The sequence below is a fragment of the Podarcis raffonei genome, chromosome 17, assembly GCF_027172205.1.
Source record: "Podarcis raffonei isolate rPodRaf1 chromosome 17, rPodRaf1.pri, whole genome shotgun sequence".
NCBI lineage: Eukaryota > Metazoa > Chordata > Lepidosauria > Squamata > Lacertidae > Podarcis > Podarcis raffonei.
In genome coordinates this window covers 9,623,203-9,646,306 of record NC_070618.1, presented here as the reverse complement: position 1 = coordinate 9,646,306, position 23,104 = coordinate 9,623,203, and the positions used below count along the sequence as shown (strand labels likewise).

General features: G+C 45.4%; 1 protein-coding gene across 4 annotated transcripts in view; it reads left to right on the top strand.

The window, feature by feature from the left end:
• CLCN1 (chloride voltage-gated channel 1) overlaps window positions 1-23,104 on the top strand; it is a 102,177-nt gene that overhangs the window by 76,201 nt on the left and 2,872 nt on the right. For all 4 annotated transcript variants that reach the window (XM_053370437.1, XM_053370435.1, XM_053370436.1 and 1 more), the window contains exons 8-22: window positions 1,233-1,358; window positions 2,892-2,976; window positions 3,742-3,843; window positions 4,350-4,434; window positions 6,448-6,597; window positions 9,686-9,755; window positions 11,039-11,149; window positions 11,259-11,472; window positions 13,027-13,160; window positions 16,049-16,266; window positions 16,589-16,694; window positions 18,308-18,393; window positions 19,029-19,067; window positions 21,271-21,375; window positions 22,477-22,563. In XM_053370437.1, coding sequence (XP_053226412.1) covers window positions 1,233-1,358; window positions 2,892-2,976; window positions 3,742-3,843; window positions 4,350-4,434; window positions 6,448-6,597; window positions 9,686-9,755; window positions 11,039-11,149; window positions 11,259-11,472; window positions 13,027-13,160; window positions 16,049-16,266; window positions 16,589-16,694; window positions 18,308-18,393; window positions 19,029-19,067; window positions 21,271-21,375; window positions 22,477-22,563 — 1,718 coding nt within the window. The remainder of the gene's footprint in view (window positions 1-1,232; window positions 1,359-2,891; window positions 2,977-3,741; window positions 3,844-4,349; window positions 4,435-6,447; window positions 6,598-9,685; window positions 9,756-11,038; window positions 11,150-11,258; window positions 11,473-13,026; window positions 13,161-16,048; window positions 16,267-16,588; window positions 16,695-18,307; window positions 18,394-19,028; window positions 19,068-21,270; window positions 21,376-22,476; window positions 22,564-23,104) is intronic.

The window sequence follows — 23,104 nt, the reverse complement described above, 5'->3', positions numbered from 1 at the left end:
GGTGCCTCTAGGCATAGGAATTTGCTTTTCAATACTGGAACTGGACATCCTTATCTCACACAAAAGACCGCTCCTGGTTAGCTTTCTTTTTGAGAGCCAGTGTGGTGTATTGGTTAAGAGCGGTAGACTCGTAATCTGGTAAACCAGGTTCGCTTCCCCGCTCCTCCACATGCAGCTGCTGGGTGACCTTGGGCCAGTCACACTTCTTTGAAGTCTCTCAGCTCCATTCACCTCACAGTGTGTTTGTTGTGGGGGAGGAAGGGAAAGGAGAATGTTAGCCGCTTTGAGACTCCTTAGGGTAGTGATAAAGCAGGATATCAAATTCAAACTCTTCTTCTTCATTTCAGCAACCTAATTTATGTGGGGAAAGCCATGTTGTTCCTGCCATTGTTAAACAGTTGGGGGTCAGAAACCATTGCTGATCTACAGCAAATCACCCAGGGATCTACCAGTAGACCCCAATCTACCTTCTTCTCTAGCTATGTTTTTTTAAGCATTTGGTTTTGGATAACTGGCCAGCGCACCCTCTACCCTGGCAGCACAGAAGCTGTTTCCATATTGGCTCATACCATTCCAGCCAAACACTTACCTTGGAATCATGTGTCCAGGGCTGATGCTGTGGTTCAGAGAAGCACCCATTAGTGTACCAGTATGGAAAGAAAGCAATTGGGAAGCAGTTCCCACTCCACTGAGCTAGCGGTTTCCAAACTTCTTTCTGGGGAATTCTGCCATTTTCTTGGAAGTTTATCGATAGTTCCTCAATGAGACCATCTGTAATGGTGGACAAGCTTCCCTGGAAAACAGCTTGTTTCACTATTATAGAGTTTTCCAGCACTTTCAGTTCACACAGCAAAGACCAACACTGTCCGTAATTTCATGTGAAGTGATGCACAGAATATGATCCGCAAATCCTCTGCAATGCACAGGGTTCCCTCAGCAGAGATAGAAACGGTTTCCTCAAAGCAGAAAGTTTGGAAACCCATGTGCTGTTGAAATTGGGAATTGTTTCTTTTTGCTCATTCTTAGCCTTAGCTGAAGGAAACCGAGTTAAGGTGAAACAGTTCAAACACAACAACCCTGCTGTTATTTTCTCTCTGCTACTTTTGCAAATTCCTGTTAATTCATGCACTGGGGGAGTAGAAGTCAAGGTATTCTCAAGTGACTTTGGGAGCAGGTTGTGGTTGGGGAGAGGAGCTGTTACGCATTGCTGAGAATGTCCTTCTTCCCCATAGGTGTGCTCTTCAGCATCGAAGTAACTTCCACCTACTTTGCAGTTCGTAACTACTGGCGCGGATTTTTTGCGGCTACATTCAGTGCCTTTGTTTTCCGAGTCTTTGCTGTCTGGAACAAAGACGCAGGTAGGATTCGAGGATTGACTTCCTTCCTAGTCTCTGCTCTGACTGTACGTCCTCCTCCATCCCAAGGGTGTCACTGCACAAGCGACTTCTTCAAGGTTGTAGGGATGGCGGGAGAGAGTCAGGTGAACGTTTTTAGCATGCTGTTCTAGCTCTGTGAGTTGCTACCCGCTCCCTCTTCCAGTTCTTACATTCATCTACATGACAGGCAGAAGCATAGGAGCCAACTCCTAGGGGCTGAGGGAGCTTCGAAGCCCCAATAAAATATTTGAATGGGGTGTGTGATCGATTACATGGGGCGGGGTTTACTTGCCCCCTCCCCAAAATTTTATTCAAGTTGGCACCCCTGGTCAGAAACATCATCCTCAGGATAAAGGTAAAGGCAAAGGGACCCCTGACCATTAGGTCCAGTCGTGACCGACTCTGGGGTTGCGGCGCTCATCTCGCTTTATTGGCCGAGGGAGCCAGCATACAGCTTCCGGGTCATGTGGCCAGCACGACTAAGCCGCTTCTGGTGAACCAGAGCAGCGCATGGAAATGCTGTTTACCTTCTCGCTGAAGCGGTACCTATTTATCTACTTGCACTTTGACGTGCTTTCGAACTGCTAGGTTGGCAGGAGCAGGGACCGAGCAACGGGAACTCACCCCGTTGCAGGGATTCAAACTGCCGACCTTCTGATCGGCAAGTCCTAGGCTCTGTGGTTTAACCCACAGTGCCCCCCGCGTCCCTCATCCTCAGGATAGTTTCATGCATATATGGAGCTGATTGCTTTGACTGCCTTGCTAAACAATTGCGAAACCTGCACTGGCTAGAACATTGGTTCACATTACAAACAGGAACAGTGGTATGAAACCATGACTGCCTCCACTGTTAAAATATTGTCAGCTCTATTCAACCTGCCTCCAGTTTTCTCATTGCTGTGCTGTGGTGTTCTTGGAGGCCACAGAGATTTTTCTACTAGTTTGCTTGCCTTTGATATCCAAATAAATGCCAGGCTATTTTCAAGAGAGGATTTTCAAGAGGGTTCAGTATTGGACTTTTCTGGGATGATGCAGGAATTCATACCAAAACAACAGCAAGCAGGATGAAGAATTTTTGAAAGGGCAGCTGCTTCCCTCTTCCTGTTAAACTGAAAGAGAAAAATGTGTGAGGATGCCAAATCAAAATACTATATACCATTTGGTGCTGCTTGTGAGCCAGAACTACTTCCTGATGACAGCAACAACAAAACCTTTTCTTAATGAAGTGCTCTTGAGGCTAGAAGTATTCCAGGCCCATCCCAAAACATATCAAAATAACATCCGCATTACCAAGTCTTTTCAAGTGAGGTGCTAAGAACTGTGGCAGTGCTGAAAGGAAGGCTTCTGTGATGCTTCCTTGCTGTCCCTTGTGCTTGCGCATTGATATCCCATATTTTCCTAGGCTTTCCGCCACCCCCGGGGCTCCTGCTTTCTGTAGTGCACATTTAAAATTCTCTCACATTCTATTTTTCCACGGTCGTAATTCCTCCTGTCTGTCTCATCCCTGCTTCACAGTCACCATCACAGCCCTCTTCAGAACCAACTTCCGCATGGATTTCCCCTTTGACCTGCAGGAGCTGCCAGCTTTTGCTGTAATAGGGTAAGCCCAAAGGGACATGGGTAATTGTGATGCAAAACGATGCAAGGCGAGCGCCCCCCCCCCCGGTTGAAAACTCTCTGTATAAAGCAGAGCTACTGCTTGCTTAGAGTTCTCTGGAGGATCCGGGTTAGACACAACAGCATTCAGCAAAAGGGGAAAAACCTCACTGCAGTGCTTCCAGCAGCCATTGAATGACTCAGTTCAGAATCAAAACAAAAATTTTTTTTCTTTCCAGTAGCACCTTAAAGACCAACTAAGTTAGTTCTTGGTATGAGCTTTCGTGTGCATGCACACTTCTTCAGATACACTTCTTCAGATTTCTATTCTTCAGTTCAGAATAGAAACATTGTCATGTTTTTCTCATGAGAAATTATTCCTGCAAGGTGGCCAGATGCAAAGGAAAAGAGCAGCGCCCCTGAATGGCATCTAGGCGGGCATTTTTGTGGATGCGGCTTGCTAGGTGGGCAGGAGCAGGGACTGAGCAACGGGAGCTCACCCCATCGCGGGGATTCGAACCGCTGACCTTCTGATCGGCAAGTCCTAGGCTCTGTGGTTTAACCCACAGCGCCACCCGCAACCCAAACTTTTATGCTTATCCTTGCTTAAAGAATAAAGTTAGGCTTTGGGGAAGAGGGTCCTGTGGTTCATATGGGCCCCAAACATGATCCAATGGGGCTCTTCTTATATAAATCCATACACAGACAATTTTCAAAAGTTGGCAATGCCCACATTTATTTTATTTTTTAAAAATTTCTTTTGCTGTAGGATCTGCTCTGGGTTCCTTGGAGCGTTTTTTGTTTACTTCAACCGGCAGGTGGTTTTGTGTGTACGTCGACATACGGCTCTAAGTCAATTCCTAACCAAATAGTGAGTATGCTTTTATAGAGTTATTCTCCTCCTTTGCTCAAGAATAATGGCAGCAGGACCTACCCAGCCACTGTACCAATGACCCTGCTCTAAAGCCCAGGCAGTAGGAGCCGCTGTGAAGTAAATGTTCAGCAGCAGCATCTGAAAAGACCCGGTGCTGCATTGACTTTTTATAGGGAAGATCGGGATTTTCATTTTAACGCAAACTGTATTGGTCAGGCAAAACATGGTGCAGGAACTGCTCTTAAATGTGGAAAGTGAACAATGGCCTTTCATGAGTGTCGCTTTTCTTTTGGAATAAGTTTAAGGGAGGCTGCCAACTTAAATACCACAATGCCTTCTTGCTTTGCAGAAAGCAGATATTGTTGAAGTCAGGCTAGAGACCCTGACAGAGTTCATTGGGCTTAGGCAAGGCGAGGGCAGAATTGCTCTCTGGTTCGATTTTGCAGCAGTTTTCCTGGGTTTGATGTATGTTGGCCCTTAACTTCTGTTTCTTTCTATTCTAGCCGCCTTATATATCCAGGGGTTATAACCTTTGTGATAGCGTCCTTGACATTCCCCCCAGGCTTCGGGCAGTTTATGGCTGGAGAGGTGAGAATATTGCTATAGGTCCATAAATGCCTAAAGCCTATTTCACAGAATGAGGGGTACAGTTTTCTCAACCTAGAATTTGCCTGTGCCTCGTTTTCCAACAGCAGTAGCTTCCATCAGCTGCAGGGGGGAAAACACTTCTCTACTGATTGTGCTGTCACTCCGTTGGGGAGTGAACTAGCACCATTCCTCTCTGATTTGTGTGCATGTTGAGAAGGAAAGTAGTAGTAATCCCATCCTACCTTGCATTGACTAAGACAGGTTAGGGAACCTTAGGCCCAGGCGTCAAATGTGGCCCTCAGGGCCTATATGTCTGGCCCTCAAGTCACACCCCTCCCCCACCTCCCACTGGCACAGTCCCCAGAGCACTTTGCTGTGGCTGAAATGTGCCCTTGATGGCACATCTTGTGCATGGAAAGAAGTCCATGTGGGATGTGCCTAGAAACCTGTGGCTGTACCTAGCCCACTGTACAAAGATCCAATCTGTTGCGTGGCCCACTTTGGGCTCAGACAGTGGCCGCTGCTGCTGTGTGGCCCTTGGCAGGCTGGCTTGTGAAGGAATCTGGCCCTGAAGAAGATTCGCCCCGGGAGTAAAAGGAAGATGGAGGATCTTGTCTTTCCTATAAGGCAATAAGTAACCAAACAATTAAACCCCGTGTTGCAAACAATCATCACTAATATCCAAGGCAACACGATGACCAAGTGACAATGCGATGTCAATATAAACTCTTTATATAATCTATACAGAACATTGAACAATATGAAACATATGAAATATGCACTCTCTGCAAAACCAAATAAACAGAAATCTTATAAATCTATGAAAGTCACAAAATGTGCACTCTAGATGGATTCTCATGAAAACATAGAACCAAATAAACATAAGTCTTATAAGTCTCCAGCGGCGTAGCGTGGGGGGTGCAGGGGGGGCCAGCCGCACCGGGCGCAACATCTGGGGGTTAGGGTTAGGGGGCGCAAATCCACGGGTTAGGGGGCGCAAATTACTTGCCTTGCCCCGGGTGCTGACAACCCACGCTACGCCACTGTAAGTCTCTGAAAGTCTTTGTAGACTATGCAAGTCTCTGAAAGAAGCAATGGGTCAGATTCTTATCTGGTGAAAACAAGCCATATAGATTTATAAGATTTCTGTTTATTTGGTTTTGCAGAGAGTGCATATTTCATATATTTCATATTGTTCAATGTTCTGTATAGATTATATAAAGAGTTTATACATGCTACTGGCTTAAAACATAGCTACGTCATTCTTTTTGTCAGTTCGAAGCTAGTTTGGGGGCAGTGTCACCAAAGCACAGTATTTCATAAGAAACAACAGGCAATACACAGAGTATGCTGCATGTACACCACTTCCCAAGCCATTGGTGGGGGCACAATGGACGCAAAATTAGTGAGTGTACACAGCTTGGATTTCCTCCTTGCAAACCTTTTGGTTTCTGAACAATTGTAACCTCTCAGCTGCATGAAGAGGTATTTATAAGAACAAACTGAACAGGAGGGTGTCAAAGATAGAATTGTTTCTGAAAGTGCAGAAAGAGCCTCTGCAATTCACATCCAGATATAAGCAGGGCTTTGTGTATGCCATGATTTCATTGGAGTACAGAGACCTGCAGAGAGTGGTACTGGCGACAGAATCCAGCTTCCTGAGTCTCTCAGGTTTCATTAGGAAAAACAAAAACTCACAAGCCAATGCAGTATTTTCCTAGCTCTTAATGGTTGCGAAGATGTGCTTGAAAGTGTGCAGGCAATTTCTCATGAAACCTCAGAGGCAACACGAAGCAAAATAAGGCCAGGCAAGCCTATTTGTTCAATTTGTATAACTTATGCAGATCACAAATATCAGTCCTTGCTGAATTTTGTTTTACCTCATCACAAAGAGCCTCCACTCACCCCACACAACCCCTGGTTTCTCAACACCTAATACACACATTTCCAAACAGAATATTGTTCCCTTTGTGGCGAAAGCCTAGTCCCTCATTGCCTTGTCTCTCCTTGCAGCTGATGCCCAGAGAAGCCATTAGCAGCCTCTTTGATAACTTCACCTGGGTAAAGCATACAGGGGACCCCCAGATCCTGGGGAGATCTGCAGTCTGGATCCATCCCAAAGTCAGTGTGTTTGTCATCATTCTTCTTTTCTTCGTCATGAAGGTAGGGAGCCCACCCGACTGCGCTGAATGTGGATTGCTTCCTCCTAGCCCCTTGCAGCTATTTTCCCTTAGCGGGAGCAGCGAACTGTAAAGTCCTCAGAGAAACAGCTCATTATTTTCCAAGGCAATTGGTATGTTCTTTTGGACCAGGCCAACTGAAGAGGTTTTATTGGAGAGAGTTTAATGTAGTGGATGAGAAACCCTGATTCACCCCAGAACATTCAGGGATAATGGGGTTTTCTTTCACATCAGCCACTTAGTGTGGAATAGGGATAATGTCTGTTCACTTAGCTGGTAAGGACAATCCGGATAGTGTCATTGTCAAATAATTGCATCCCAGTGTGTTCTGTGATATCCGTCTGCCTTTTTTTCAGGCTCATTTTTTTCTTTTTAAAGTACAATTGCAGTGCTAGCCTTATCGAGTATAGACTTGTCAAGTGCTATAGAAGCTTTTCAGGCTATTACCCCTTTAATTAGTAGCTTAATTTTGGTAGCCCTTTATTTTAAAGTGGCCAATTAGTTGCTTCCTGTTCATTTGCAGCCATTGCCCTTTAATGGGTCCCTTCCTGAAACTTTAATTACTCAATTAATCTTTTATCATAACCATTCAAAAGAAAGTGGGAAGCCACTAATTAAAGGACGCGGGAGCGTAGTTGAACAACTTATTTCTGACTATACATAAGGAGAACTTGCCCATATGGGATGGGGCATTCCGAGATTGTCATGGAGAATATAAAAAAAAGGTAAAGGACCCCTGACAGTTAAGTCCAGTCACCAACAACTCTGGGTTTGCAGTGCTCATCTCGCTTTACTGGTTGAGGGAGCCGACGTTTGTCCACATTTTTTCCAGGTCATGTGGCCAGCATGACTAAGCTGCTTCTGGCGAAACCAGAGCAGTGCACGGAAACGCCGTTTACCTTCCCGCCAGAGCGGTACCTATTTATCTACTTGCACTGAGTGCTTTCAAACCGCTAGGTTGGCAGGAGCTGGGACCGAGCAACGGGAGCTCGCCCCATTGCGGGGATTTGAACCGCTGACCTTCCGATCGGCAAGCCAAGGCTCAGTGGTTTACACCACAGCGCCACCCACGTCCCCATGGAGAATATAGTCCAGTATAAAGTGCTGTGTATAATCACTAGGTTAATTCTGCTTCCATGTGGTTGTTGAAAAGCAATGCCTCAGGGGCACTAAGGGGCCCTGGTGTGGAAACAACCTGAATACAGTGTGTCCTTTATTCAATCTGTCCTGCAGCCAGAGTAGGGGAAGAAGATGGATGTGGTAGTTGGTGGGATGTGATCCTCCCTTTGGAATTGCATTAAAAGGTGCTATAGTGCCAATGAAATAAGTGGTTCAAAAGCTCAGGGGAACTATACTTCCTCACCCATGGGACTGTGTTGAATGCACAAGCACACAAAACACTATACCTCCAATAGTCTGGAAAATCGACCTTGAATCTGCTCATAGCTTGCAGCAGAATGCCAACGATTAGGTTACTTAAGAGCTGCTCACCTGGCAGCAATGTTAAGTCTTCCTTGGAGCTGACATCTCTTTTATGTAGCACTGGAGCCATAGACGATAAGCACCAGGGGACCCTGCTTTTACATGGCTGGCAATAGCCATGAAGGCAGATATTCTGCATAGTGTTCATGGAGAGTGTTTGAGGTTTTATTTGCCTTACTGGAGATTTATCAGCTGGCTCACAGAATCATAGGCATGGTCCATCACCTGATCTAACCTGCTGCTCAATGCGGGATGAAATTATACCATCCCTTCCAGTCTCTGCTAAAATATCTCTGAGAGAGCCTACTGTACCTCTTCCCAAGGCAATCATTCCACTGCTGATTTGCTCTTGGTGCCATGCTGCTTCTCTTGATATTTAGCCAAAAACCTGTCTCCCTGCGAGTTCCAGTCATGCAGGAAAAGTCTGCTCCATCTTCTGGGTGGCAGAAAATAGCCTCTTGTGCTATAGCAAGTATTGAAGTTGAAAGTATCAAGCAATCTACACAATGAGCACCTATATCATTTTCCTACCTACGCATATTAGGGAGGCTTACTGAATGAGACTGGCTTCATGCAGACGCAAAATTATTCCCTGCGCCACAAAATTCTCCTCTATGAATTTTAATGGTGAATACTCTCCATTAGGTGCAGTGCTTTTGTACCATCAACTAGAAATCACTTTGCTAGCATTAACCTAAATATGTCTCTTGGGCTGCCTGCAGTTCCGTGAAGTCCTCCCTCCTCCATAGCTTAATGAAAGTCCTATAGGAAAAAATGTAGTTACATGTTTCCTGCTTCTGAGCAGTAGAAAATTCTGGGGGCAGTGCTTATGGGGTTTCGTTTAGATGAGAGAGAGAGAGAGCACAGAACCCTTAGGGTGCCTTTGTAATATTTTATTTGTTTACAATTCCGCAACAAACAGAATATAAGAGGGGGCAAAAAGAACAGCTACTGCAGGCAGCTAATGCATTAACAATGCCATAGACTCCCAGAGAGCAAGGTTCAAAGAACTGTAGGTATAAACTCTTGACTCTCCCCTCCCACTCCCCATCATCCTCTTTCCAAAATTGAGCCTCCTTTATTTCTTTCCCAGCACCTCTGCACCAGCCCCAGGGTGGATCTACACACTGGGGGGGGGCAGGTGTCAAAATGTGATACTTCTGGCAAGAGAGACCAGCTCAACGTACTCAAAACAGCTAAAAAATTAACAAGCTTATTCTTTGTGCGCTCATATACCCAGGTCTGCTTTTGGGGTGGCCACTGTTTGCACAGAAGCACAAAATTCCAGAATACCTATATGAACGCTTCCTTCCTTTTTAACCAGACTAGACACTGAGACTGAGAAGGGACAGGGAAGGTGGTAGTGATGAGCCAGGTTGACCATCCCTGTCCTGGGCAGTCAGCCACCCTAGGGGACGCGGCTGGCTTGCTTGAACTGCCCTTGTGGATTTTCTGCTCCCCCAACTCCTTTGCTCCTTCCCCACATCTGTCATCTTCTTGGTCCATCTCTGAGTAAGTTCAGTGGAGCTGTGAGAGAGGCGCCACCAGTGCCAAACACTAACTATTACTGCCTGTCCCCTCTGTTCTAGTTCTGGATGTCTGTCGTTGCCACTACCATGCCGATCCCTTGCGGAGGCTTCATGCCTGTGTTTGTGCTGGGTGAGTTTCTGTATTTTCCTCAGAGGGGAATTTTTCAGAGGCTGGGATTGTGAGGGGGGGGGAGAGAACTGAACATAGGTAGAGCCACACCACATGTTTAAAGCACCTCTGATGCACGTGACACCCCCCCCCAAAAAAAGAATGCTTGGAACTGTTATGTACTGAAGTTCTCACCCTGGGCCAGCAGGGGGTTACTGTAAATAGTTTTCACTCAGGTCCACATATGCAAATAAGGGATTGAAAGTGACATTCAGTGATTGGATAGTTACAGAAAATGGTTACTGTTGCGTTCTAGTGGAGCTCTATATAAGCAGGCTGGCTGAACCCTTCAGTTCAGTTCTGTTCTGGCCTGTGAATAAACAAGAGCTGTTTGAAGAATTGCTGTGTCGTCTGATATGTTCACCCACAACTTAACAGGAACTATAGTTGGTTAAAGGTGCTGGGAACTGTAGCTCTATGAGGGGGAAACTATGCTTTAAAAGTGCCATTGAATGTGCTGTAAATGTATGGTGTTGATCTGCTCAGAGATGCAAATTGACGTTGGATGGTGCTTCTTTGAAATGATTGGGACCCTGGTTCTCCTTCTGGTCCCCATTAGGGAATCCCTTGACATATCAGCTCGTAGCCGGCTTCTCACTCCCGGCTCCTTCTCATGCTCTAGCCACTTCCTACAACTCACAAATGCTGGGCTGCACCACTCCTGTTCATGTGGCTCCAACACAATACCTTCCTTCGATAAGAAAACTTACTAGTGGTCAGAATAGAAACGAATAGCTAGCTCTTCCTTTGAGCTGAAGTATAGACCTCTCGAGCCAAAGGAGCAGCAGTAAGCTTATTGTTCTTCCTCTGCAGACGTACAGTTTTAAAATTTAAAGTGTGGGTTCGTTTGCTCAAGCCCTGTGTGCATCTATTATATTACACAAGTATCAATTATGACGCCTGCTAGCAAATCCTGAGGCAGAGTGGGAAATTCAACACAGGGATGACCTCTTCTCTTCTTCTTCTGGGGTATTAGAGAACCACCCCCTGGCTGTTCTGGGGGTTTCTTCAATACCCCAGGGCTAATTTGTGGTGGTGGTGGGGAGGCACAGAGGGAGGAGAAGGAGGGAAAAGCTCGATTGTGCTGGTGGAAGACCTTCTGCTAGTGGGACTCGTTAACTGCTCAATATTTTCTTGTACATTGTTAGCAGAACACACTTAGACGCAGAACAGCTATGAAGGCAGGGAGGGGAAATAATTTTTATTGATCTTGTATTAACCAGTGATCTCATGATGGCTTATAGGGGCTGCCTTTGGACGCTTGGTTGGTGAAATCATGGCCTGGTTTTTTCCTGATGGGATTGTCTTCGATGACATTGTTTACAAAATCTTACCTGGAGGTTATGCCGTGATTGGTAAGTCCACATCCCTTTTTCCTTAGGTTGAAATCTCAATCTAAGCTACGGATGGTCCATATGCTGCTAACTTACCCGCTCTTTCTCCATGTCCTGTAATTGGGAAAAGGAGCCGCCGCTTTGACTGGTGCAGTGAGCCACACGGTGTCCACAGCAGTGATTTGCTTTGAGCTGACAGGTCAGATCTCCCACATCCTGCCCATGATGGTGGCCGTCATCCTTGCCAACATGGTGGCCCAGAGTTTGCAGCCAAGTCTGTACGACAGCATCATCCAAGTTAAGAAGTTGCCCTATTTGCCGGACTTGGGATGGAATCAAATAAGGTATTATAATAATAAGAGGGGATGAGAGGGAGGGAATGGAGTCAAATGCTGAGATGATGAGAAGGGGGTGCGGATGAGTCCACCCAGTGGTGTAGTGTGGGTTGCATGTTGCCCAGGGCAGCGTAGAGCAGGGGAGGAAAACGGACAGGAGTATGCATGTGCATTCAGCTGCCTAACGGTGTCTGCATCACCCAGGAGATTGCAGCCGCAGTGATAAGAAGATTTGTTTATGTTGTCTGGAGAGGTCACTTCCTGGTTTGCTGGAGAGGTTACTTCCTCTGTTTTCAACGGAGCCCAGTGATGGAAGCGCACAACTGTATTGAGGCAGTGCTGGGTGTTGAAATTTTGTGCCCGGGGCAACCACCCCTGTCTGAGCGCTTTCCCCTTTTTGCCCCACCCCTTTCCGAGGGAAATTCTGTTCTTTAGCAATAAAGGTAAAGGGACCCCTGACCATTCGATCCAGTCGTGACCGACTCTGGGGTTCCGGCGCTCATCTTGCTTTATTGGCCGAGGGAGCCGGCGTACAGCTTCCGGGTCAAGTGGCCAGCATGACTAAGCCGCTTCTGGCGAACCAGAGCAGCACTCGGAAACGCCGTTTACCTTCCCACCAGAGTGGTACCTATTTATCTACTTGCACTTTGACGTGCTTTCGAACTGCTAGGTTGGCAGGAGCTGGGACCGAGCAACGGGAGCTCACCCCATTGCGGGGATTCGAACCACCGACCTTCTGATCGGCAAGTCCTAGGCTCTGTGGTTTAACCCACAGCGCCACCTGCGTCCCTATTTAGCAATAACCCGTGTCGTCTATTTAGCAATAACCCGCGTCGTCTATTTAGCAATAGAGCACACCAAATGGTGTTCTGGGGAAAACTCAATTTGCCGTTTGCTCTGATTGAGTGCTAAAGAGTGGTGTTCCCTTGGGGAGAGCAGCAGGACAAGAGGAAGTGTGGATAAGCCCACAGTCTATTTCCTGCCTCCATCTGAGGCGAACCTCTCTGCATTGCTTCCATTTCTCTATGACCTTAACTCCTCTTCTTCCTGAAGCAAATAGCCTGCACCCAGGCTACCTCAAGGAATGCCCTTCTCCCATACGGGCTTTCCTGGGTACTTCAGTCACCAGAAAGGGTCCTGCTCCAAGTGGCGGCAGCATTAAACTGGTGTGAGGCAGTGTTTTCTCACAAGGGGGACCCCTCTTTGGGGAACTCCCTCCCTAGAGGCATTTGGCTAGCCTGCTTGATAGTCTGTTTCAAAAAGTCTCCAATATATAATTCTGGCAGACATTTGAAGTTATTTTAAGTGGAATTTCTCCTCCTATGGATTTTACTACCATTTTATCTCTCATAGTCATCTATCTATATTTTCATTGTCTGGATTTTACTACAATCTTATATGTAGCAGCTGCCCTGAGGATTCTTCAAGCAGAATACAGTTATTGGTGGGTGGGTGGAGGGCTATTAACTAACTAGCTGACAAATTAGTTAATTAAGCCACCACCTCTTTTTTCTTTAACTTACTCATTTTCTTCCCTTCGATTTTAACTTCCACCCACTTAAGCAAATACAATATCTTTGTGGAGGATATTATGGTGTGCGACGTGAAATTCATCTCCTCCAACTGCAAATACCGGGACCTGCAGGATGCACTTGAGCACACCACTGTCAAGACCTTTCCTCTTGTGGATTCACCAGGTGAGATGGGCGAGGGACCAGACCCACTGATGAATTCAGAGGTAGCTCACATCCATCCCGTCCCCCCACCCCCCACCCCAAAAGTTTCCAAGCACTTTGATGCTCAGCAAACCCTAAGAACTGAATTCCTGGTCAGTTCCTTGGCATGATAACTTATTGTTGGTGGGCAGAGGACAACTCAGTAAGCACTAAAGCCAAACTATCTGCATGGTTTCATTCTCACTTTTTGTTTAAACACAACTCTGGTTTTCATTGGATTATTTTTTTTTATCCCGTTAGTATTTTATTTATTTTGGGGGACATGGCCTGAAGAAGCCGTGTGGTCTGATGAAATGAATTCTTGGCTCAACCCTTTGTTTACCAATAAACGTCTGTCTTGTCTCTTTACATGTGTTTCCTGTAGACAAATAATATCTAGTTTTTGTTAAAGTATGTGCTATTTTGTTTCTCTTTGCTTTTAATATTCAAACCATTTACATTCCACAATAGTACTTTCAAATCCATCCTTTCTCCTTCTCTTTGCTCTTCCCCTACCCTCCTCCTATATTCTAACTTTAACTTTTTACCCTCTTTACTTTTATAACTTCTTATCCTCTTATCCCTCCCTCCCTCCTTCTCCCTTCCTCCTTACTTCCTCCTTTCTCTGCCTATCTCCTCTCCTTCTGCACTTTCTTCTCTTTCGCCCTCTTCCACCTCTTCCTGTTGATGTTCTACTAATTCTCCAAAGTCTTTTCGGTATTTGCTCATGAATGGTTTCCCAAGCTAGTCCTAGAGGGCCAAGACTTTCCCAAGTCTAGTTTGTAGGTTCTATGCCTCCAGGGTGAAACTGTCTTGAAAATAATCTACGTGTATTTTCTGGTCTTGAAATGGTAAAAATCCCACCACAACTGGTCTCAGGTCTACTAAAAAAAATCCTTCCAGAACTGGTCTCAGGTCTACTAAAAAAAAACAACCAACCCTGAACACCTGCCTAATCATGTGAATGCCTTTGTCACTTCTGATGCCTTGTACGATTCTGTGAGTTATGACTGGTGGAGAGGGTTGAGGAATCTGCTCAGAGAACTTGGCAGGAGAAGAGGGAAACTGCAACAGAAGGCATGAACAGCAGGAATTGGCCACCAACCACTTGGCTCGATGGACCAGTGCTTTCTGTGGGAGAGGAGGCTTCAACAGGCTGGTGTCAGATACAGAGTGGGCTCAACTGCTGCTGCTCTGTGTGAAAACCTCATACTGTTTGTGAAGAAGGAGGAGGCACAGGAGAAAAACGAGTATATTTCTAGAGGGACAGCAGTGTGGTTAGGCATGTGTTTGAGAACTAGGATGAGAGCCAGAAGCAGGTTGTTTGGCTGCAACGAGCTCTGACTAAGAAAACCAGGACCTTGCAGAATTTCCCAAGTGGAAAATTATACCACCACATACTGGCTCCGGACCAAAGATTTAAATAACCTTGGGCGCCACCTTTTCCTATCCAAAATGGCTTTGATTCTGTCAGGTCTCTAGGACAGCGTTTCCCAAACGTTCTACCTTCAGAGAACACTTTCTGCATCCAAGGGACTCCAGAAGTTTGCAGAGAGGATTCTGGGGCATGTTCTATGCAATACAGTTGCGTTCTTTTGCAGGAAACTGGCCAGAGCCCTGTTGAGTCTTCTCTTTTACCCCACATGAACGGAGAATGGGCCCGAGAGGCCTAGAATGCAACTAACACTTCTCTGCCACCACATATTGCAAAGGATGAAACCTAGTAAAGATAGGGAAGTTGTCTTTTATGAAAACATGTTTATTATTCCTGGTTTTCTCATCGAGGAGCCAAATATAAGCTTCCAAGAGACACTAGAGCTCCTCTGAACACAGTATTCTTTTTTTCAAAAAGACTGGTGCTCTAGAACTTGCAGAGATGGTCACCCTCCTTGAAGTGGCATTCCTAGAAATACTAAGTGGAGACTTCTCTGCCTTTGAGTCTACATAGAACTGGCCTGTTGCAGAGGGTGGGTGGGTGGGGACTAGAGTATGATCCAGCCGTTAGAGCAGTAGCAGCCAACATTGAGCTCTCCCCATGTTTGACTAAAGTTTTCACTATCCCTAGTTGTACTTGGTGGGGTTGATGAGACTGGCAGTTTGACCATGCTGGCAATCTCTGCCTCAGTGGCACCTTGTTTGCTGCATGACTAGAACCTGCTTCTTGGTCTTTCTAGACAAAATGCATGTCAGGACCCATGGCTCATTCTAGAGAGACCTTGTCTTCCTCATATGGGTTTGACGGCAGCAGCGGAGGAAGCCACTTGGGTGCCTGGGGTGGTGTGAGCTGCCCATAGGAGTGGGGCGCACCACAGGGCCTCCAGAGTCTGCCTGCCTTTTCCCACTCAGCTGCCCTAAAACTGGGGGGGAGGCAGCGGGCAGACCATTTGGGCAGCGCGGAGCCTGCGTGCACCCAAGCCACCACATCTCTCCTAGGAGAAACGTGTGGCTCAGGCACGCTGCAGCCCTGCAGTGAGTGCCGCCCGGCATTTTGTCACTCCCCTCAGTGGTGACACCCAGGGTGGTCCGCACCCACCTTCCTCCGCCCCTGTTTGACGGTCCAGTTGACTCAGCAGCCAACTTGGGGCCTTCCTCTTTTGATAATCCCTGTGGTTTAGACAACTAGCTGCCAGGCCACATGTGTGCTGGGCTGGATCTGTATTGATTAAAAAAAACGCTATAGAAAAAAAATGCTATAAAAGCTCTCAATGCAAAATTCCATTGGTGACGGATCACTGCTCTACAGAGCACATGTACATGTTTATAACATAGTTATAATGATATAATTGACAAGTGTAGCTGAGTCCCTGGGAAAAGGGAAGAAAGCCCTACTTGGCCTTACCTGCTTTCATTCTTTCCCTCTCCTCCTGTAGAGTCCATGATCCTGCTGGGCTCAGTGGAGCGGCCAGAGCTCCAGGCCCTTCTGCTCAGGCACCTCAGCACTGAGCGCCGTCTGCGCTTGGCCAGGGAAACACAGCAGCAGAAACTGGCCGAGACACCATATGATGGGCACAGGTGGAAGCACGAATCGTTTGCTTTTGTGGATGAGGATGAGGATGAAGAAGAGAAGCCCGAGGTAGTGAAGGAAAAGGTGAGGAACAGAGCCCAAGAGGAGAGTGAAAGAAGGAACAGGAGTGGGAAGAAGGAAAGGGGGAGAAAACAAGAGTAGCATTGTTATAAGAAGATGAGATTTGGACCTCGAAATCTCTGGTTAAAATCTCACCTGTTGAGAATTCACTCATGGGGAACCTTCTCATTCAACATCAGTCCTACTTTTTAATTTATGTTTGGAGAGATTAATGCAGAGATTGCTGCAATAATGTAGGCAAAGAATATTTGGGAAAGTTGCAAAATAGATGAAAAATATTTAAAGTTAAATCCTGGTCCTTGTTTTGCTCCCCTTTCTCCTGCAGCTTCCACAACAGCCTGCTTTCATCAGCAGTTTCTCAGAACCACCCAATGGCCCAGTGGCTCCTCACAAGCCCTTGCCAGAGTCACCAACCCCTCAGGAAACTCCAGGTACAGAAATACATACCCTGTTGTCTTGGGGTGGGACAGAAGAGTGTAAGAGGAGTCTGCAGGATGAGGCCAGTGGCCCATGTAGTCCAGCATCCTGTTCTCACAGGGACCAACCAGATAGCTATGGGGAACCAAGCAAGCCAGACCGAAATGCAAGAGCACTCTCCCCTTCTGTGGTTTTCAGCAACTGGTGACTTTGTCTAATCTTCTTTTAAAACCATCAAAGCTGGTGGCCATTCCAGTCAGCACTTGGAAGCTTGACTGCCCTTGCCCGTCTGTTCTGTGGGAAATGGGAGGGGAATAGAGACCGCAAGTGTGTTTTAAGGAGGTTTTGTGATAGTACAAGGTATATTGTAAAAAAGAAACAGAGATGGAAGGATAATATTAAATTGGCAATATTATATATAGAAAATGCGTGAAGATAGGAAAAATGGATGATTGATGGAGGTGCTGGTGGAAGTTCAAAAACTGGAAATTTGTAAACATGGTTGTATGGACTTATTTGTAAAGGAAAAATTTAATAAAAAATTTATATATATATAAAAAAGAGACCGCAAGTGTGATGCTACAGAGTGGATCATGAATCCCATCATCAACTCATCTTTGCTCACTTGGAGGAAAACAGGAGTGAAGATACAGGAAGCCCCATAGTTTGGTCACCTCTCCTGCCAAGGCTTCCCTTCATGCTGCTACATGATTTCTGTTGTTTCACAAATTCAGTCATGTTGCTTCCTATCCTCTTTCTTTGATAATCCCTGTGGTTTAGAGAACTAGCTGCCAGGCCACATGTTTGCTGGGCTGGATCTGTACTGATAAAAAAACAACGCTATAGAAAAAAAACCCGCTATAAAAGCTCTCAATGCAAAATTCCATTGGTGATGGATCACTGCTCTACAGAGCCATCTGGTGTATATGTTTATAACATAGTTATAATGATATAAATGACAAGTGTAGCTGAGTCCCTGGGGAAAGGGAAGAAAGCCCTAATTGGCCTTACCCCCTTTCTTAGCTGAGGTGTTATGGAAATTCCATCCCAGTATACATCAACCCCAAGCACAACGCTTTTCACAAATTCAGTTGTTGTGAGCCACCAGGTGTTGAGTCATCAGGGGATGTTCACCCTTGTGTGAACAAGCCTTTATTGTCCTACTGTAGGGAACATCTGACATTATTTTCTGCAATGGCTTGTGCAATTTCTTTGCCCCGTCAGAAATAAAAGAGAATTGGCCAAGCTCTCTCAAGTTAGCATTCAGTAACTGTGTACATTTATTTGTTGGTCTAGATCAGGGGTAGGTAACCTAAGGCCCGTGGGCCAGATGCAGCCCAATCGCCTTCTGAATCCGGCCCACAGATGGTCTGGGAATCAGCGTGTTTTTAGAATGTGTCCTTTTATTTAAAATGCATCTCTGGGTTATTTGTGGGGCCTGCCTGGTGTTTCTACATGAGTAGAATGTGTGCTTTTATTTAAAATGCCACTCTGGGTTATTTGTGGGGCATAGGAATTATATATATAGTCCAGCCCACCTCATGGTCTGAGGTTGCTGACCCCTGGTCTAGATTATGGAGTAGGTAGAGGGACCACACATTCCTTCCTCTGGTCTTACTTCCCACAGGACGGAGATTCTGGCGCTTGAGGAGACTGATGCGGTACCTCCTGTGCCTTTACCACCCTCCACATCAGCAAGAGATGGCTGAGCAGGTGAGGAGGCCTTTGTGCCTGATTGGAAAGCAGGGGCTGCTGGCTTCTAAGACAGGAGCATTTGTTGGGTTGAAAATGGAGAAGTAAAGTAATGTGATGTAATGTAATGAGGGAGATGACACCTCAAAATGACGAACTGGTTGGTCCAGGAGTATGACCAAAATGGCAGCGGGTGGGGGAAGCCTTTTAAAACATTTGATTGGCATAAAACTGCCTTTTGGTCCCTATTGTGTTTCTTCTGTTTTGCTTTTGTACTATTAGATTGCAGACAGTTTCACCTCACAGGTATATAATTTGCATTTTGGGCTTTATATCTGTGTTGGGGCCTTTGTGCCATTATATCCAGGTGGGTGGGATGAGCACTATTTATTTGTTTGTTATGTCATAAAATAAAAAAGAACGTAACAATAAAACATTGAAAACATTTTAAAATAAATAAATAAATCCTTGATGACCTAAAACCAGATTAAAACTCACATCAACATTCTACATATTTGTACTATGTAAAGAAAATGAATAAGAATAAGAAAACCCGGAGGCTTATTAAGGAAGATTCTGCATTTCTCCTATCCTGAGAAACTGATGTGTATTCAATACTTGATCTAATCTTGGGATTTATTTTCTGTTCCCACCAGGAGTCCCCAGAGTTTGAAGACCCAATGAAGCCAGAAGAGGTATGTTTTGAAGCATAAGAGAGGGGCAGGGGGGTGGGGAGAACTGACCAGGCTGCCATCCCCATGTCAGGAGATGCCATGGACCAATCATGGGATTGCTTTGGAAAGAAATCACAAGATTTGCCCCCTTTCTCAGTTGGCAAGAAGTTGGAGCTTTTGTGCTTTACATAGCAATGAACAGTAAGCAGCTTCCTGCCCCAGGTAGCTTACAATCTAAAATTTAACCTAGAGGGAGGAAGATGGAGGAAAACGTAGAGGACACATATATGCATTCAGGTCAGCTACACATATTGAATCTTCTGCTCTGCCTCTAAAGCAGAATTCTTTGAGGCGGGAAATGTGTTTTAAAGGCAAACTGCGTAAATGATGGAATACACTGAAATGGCAAAGTTAACTGAAAGACTTTGAGATAAGGACAATAGAGACTTTAAGAAAGATTGGGAACCATTTATGTTACACCTACGGAAACAATGCGGTGAAATGGACTCACTAGTAGATTTAAATTAAACACTTACAATTACCAAGATAGATACAGAAAATATAACAACAACAACAACAACAACAACAACAACAACAACAACAACAATTTATTATTTATACCCCGCCCATCTGGCTGGGTTTCTCCAGCCACTGTAGGCGGCTTCCAACAGAATATTAAAATACAATAACCTATTAAACATTAAAAGCTTCCGTAATAACAATGATGTTAAAATATCAAGAGAACAATAATAACTATTTTAAAGACTTTTAAAGTTAGAATACCAAACAAGCAAGAGAAATTAATATGTAAGAAACAGAAGAGGGAGTTGAGGGAAGTCACGAGGGGTGGGGGAGATTTGGGAATAGTATTTTTTCTTTTCTTTTTCTGATACATTGATGATAAAATTATGTAAAATTTAATAAAAAATATTAAAAAATAAATAAAAAGGTAAATTGCGTACGCAGCCCTAGATGTGAACTAAGAGAACTGTCTCAGATATTTTTGGGTGAGTGGATTCTAAGAGAGATTGTCAGGTTTAGGGAGACAGATCCTTTCAAAATTAATTTGCAAAAAAGGAAATGAAACTATTTTAATCCGTGTTGCTTCTTAAACCCCATCAGTCCCACATAGCCATGAATAGGATTGCAGCCTAGAACATTAACTCTTCATTCGTGTGCCAATAATGTCCTAAGAGAAGGGTCTATAACAAATCAAATCAAATCTTTATTATGGTCATAGACCAGCTTAGGGTCTATAACTTCTCTCATTATTTGCCAAAGTGGCATATTGGTGAGGACACAAGGTCTAAATTCCTACTTTAATTTCTAGTCTGACCCAGGACAAACTTGAGCTGTGTACACACTATACCTTCAAAGAACATTTTCCCCCTCAAAAGAATTCTGGTGGGAACTGTAGTTTATCCCTCATAGAGCTGCAATTCCCAGCAATCCATAACAAATTGCAGTGCTCAGAATTCAAGGCAGGAAGAGTGCTTCAGATATGAAACTTATTAGTTTAAGTGAAGACTCTCTTAAGGCAAATCTTTAAAAATGTATTATAAGCACCGACAACTGGGAAACACTGGCCTGAGAGCACTCCAACTGGAGAACAGCCTTTACCAAAGGTGTCATGGGCTTTGAAGACACTCGAGCTCAGGACAAAAGGGAGAAACTTGCTAAGAGGAAGGCACACTTGGCAAACCCTCACCATGATCAACTCCCACCCGGAAACCTGTGTCCCCACTGTGGAAGGACGTGTGGAACCAGAATTGGCCTCCACAGTCACATACGGACTCACGGTTAAGACCGTGTTTATGGAAGACAGTTTTACTCGGCTATGAGTGATCTCCAAAGAAGAATTAGTTTCAGTAGGGGATGAGGAGTAATGAGTTAAACCCATAGACTTTATGGAAAAGGTCAGCTGGAAAGAGGGAAAGTTGTTCTGACAAGGAGTTCCAAGCACAACTGACAACAAGGGCGAAAGGGGTAGGAGAGACTTACAAGGAAGACAGGAAATAAGGAGAACGTGATCCCCATTAGAAATGGCTTCAGGCAGGCTTCCAGGGCACTAAGTGCAGGAAACGTTGTTTGAGGAGCCTGCCTGAAATGGCCCAAGGAAGGTAGAGCATATATGATCTATGGGATATGGGTGGCGGCAGCAGCAGCAGCCTGGGAAAAGATAGGAGTGCAACCTCTGTGTGTGAATGCATCTTTCCTGTGTCAGATAGAAGCTTGGGAGCAGGAGGAGCTAGAGAAAAACGTGTGCTTCAACAGCTGCCGCATAGACCCCTCGCCCTTTCAGCTGGTGGAGAGGACATCCCTGCACAAGGTGAGTGTCGCTGCCCTGTCCCTTTCCGTCTCCCACCGCCATCTTTGGCCAGCCCCCACAGTCCCCAGCCCTCCTCTTGCTTTCCAATCTTGTCTACTTTGCCCCCCGACTCTTGGTCAAAACTGTATTTCATAGTCACAAAGCCAAGAATTGCTGAGATTGGGGTTACTTGCTGCTACTTTTTCACGTATGCAAGAGACAAACAGCCAAAGACAGAACTCTCAGACCTTCCTGTTGTAGGGCCTATGCCATGATTTTACAGACCAAAGCCATGCCTCCATGCCTCATCAGTTCTCCTCCCTTTCCACCTCCCCTGGAATGAACAGCCATTCCTGACCATAAGCTGGACAACTTGTGGTTCCCAAGTGGAGCACAGCCATCATCAACCATCTACTGTGAGCTGCCAGGTATTTTAGAACTTTAGTCTTTTTAGTTTCAGGTGAGCTCCATAAACAAGAGGTTTGTTCAGTGCTATTTTTCTAGAAAAATAGGTGCCGGAACTCACCATGAACGCCTCTCTCTTTCTCATCGAATGGCAATGGCACCCACCTGAGAATTCCAATGAGTTCCCCCTGAAAAAAAGCCCTGGGTTTGTTGAAACTTTGGTGGGTCACCCAACTTGTGTGGTGCCATTTGTCTGTTTATGCTGCTTGGACTTATGGGGGAGGTGGGGCAGACACAAAAGGTTCTCAAGCCCCTGACAAGCCAACACCTGGCAGTGACCTGGATTGAGCTTGGAGGGTCACATGTAGTACAGAACTGCTCATCAGATTCATTCAGACAAAAACATAATCTGTAATTCAGTTTCTGTAGTTATGGTTCTTACGCTACATGAATTTCAGTATGTTATGCTTAATACCAGCGGACTTGCCACAATTTCTTTTCAACACCAACAAAACATTACAGTAGGTGGGATCTGCACCATTGATGGTTCAGGTCCAAGCACGAAGATTTCATCTCTTGGCTTTGCCGAATTTTCTCTTCTGGACTTGGGTGCAACAAAATCCACCACGTCCGATTCAGATTCTCCATGAATCTACAATGACCGGCCTGTTCTCTTTTCTCACTGATAGAAACTGTCTTATCTCTCCCCTCTCACAGACACACACCTTGTTTTCATTGCTGGGACTCAGCCATGCCTATGTAACCAGTATGGGGAAGCTGAGAGGTGTGATTGCCCTGGAAGAGGTAAATTTAACTTTGCTACCTTTGTATTCCTTTGATCAGTCTCAGATAGTCCTTGCATTGTCCAATGTCAGTTGGCTCTTGCCTAGAGGAGTAAAAGATCCAGCCACTACAATTCAAGGCAGACTAATAGTTTTAAAGAGAGGTATGATCAGGGCAGTCTTGCCATGTTTGTACATTAACACTGGTTTTATCCAGTGCTATTTTTCTAGAAACTCAGTTCCAGTGAGTTCCTGCTAGTTTTATCTCACAGTTGCTCCACTACTGGGATGTTAGCTTAGTAACGGTGCTAATGATTGTTTATTAAAGGCTTCTAGGCCCAGCATGTAGGGGCGTGGGTGGCGCTGTGGTCTAAACCCCTGAGCCTCTCGGGCTTGCCGATCAGAAGGTTCAAATCCCTGTGACGGGGTGAGCTCCCACTGCTTGGTCCCTGCTCCTGCCAACCTAGCAATTCGAAAGCACGCCAAAAAGTAGATAAATAGGTACCACTCCGGTGGAAAGGTAAATAGCATTTCCGTGCGCTGCTCTGGTTTTGGTGTTCCAT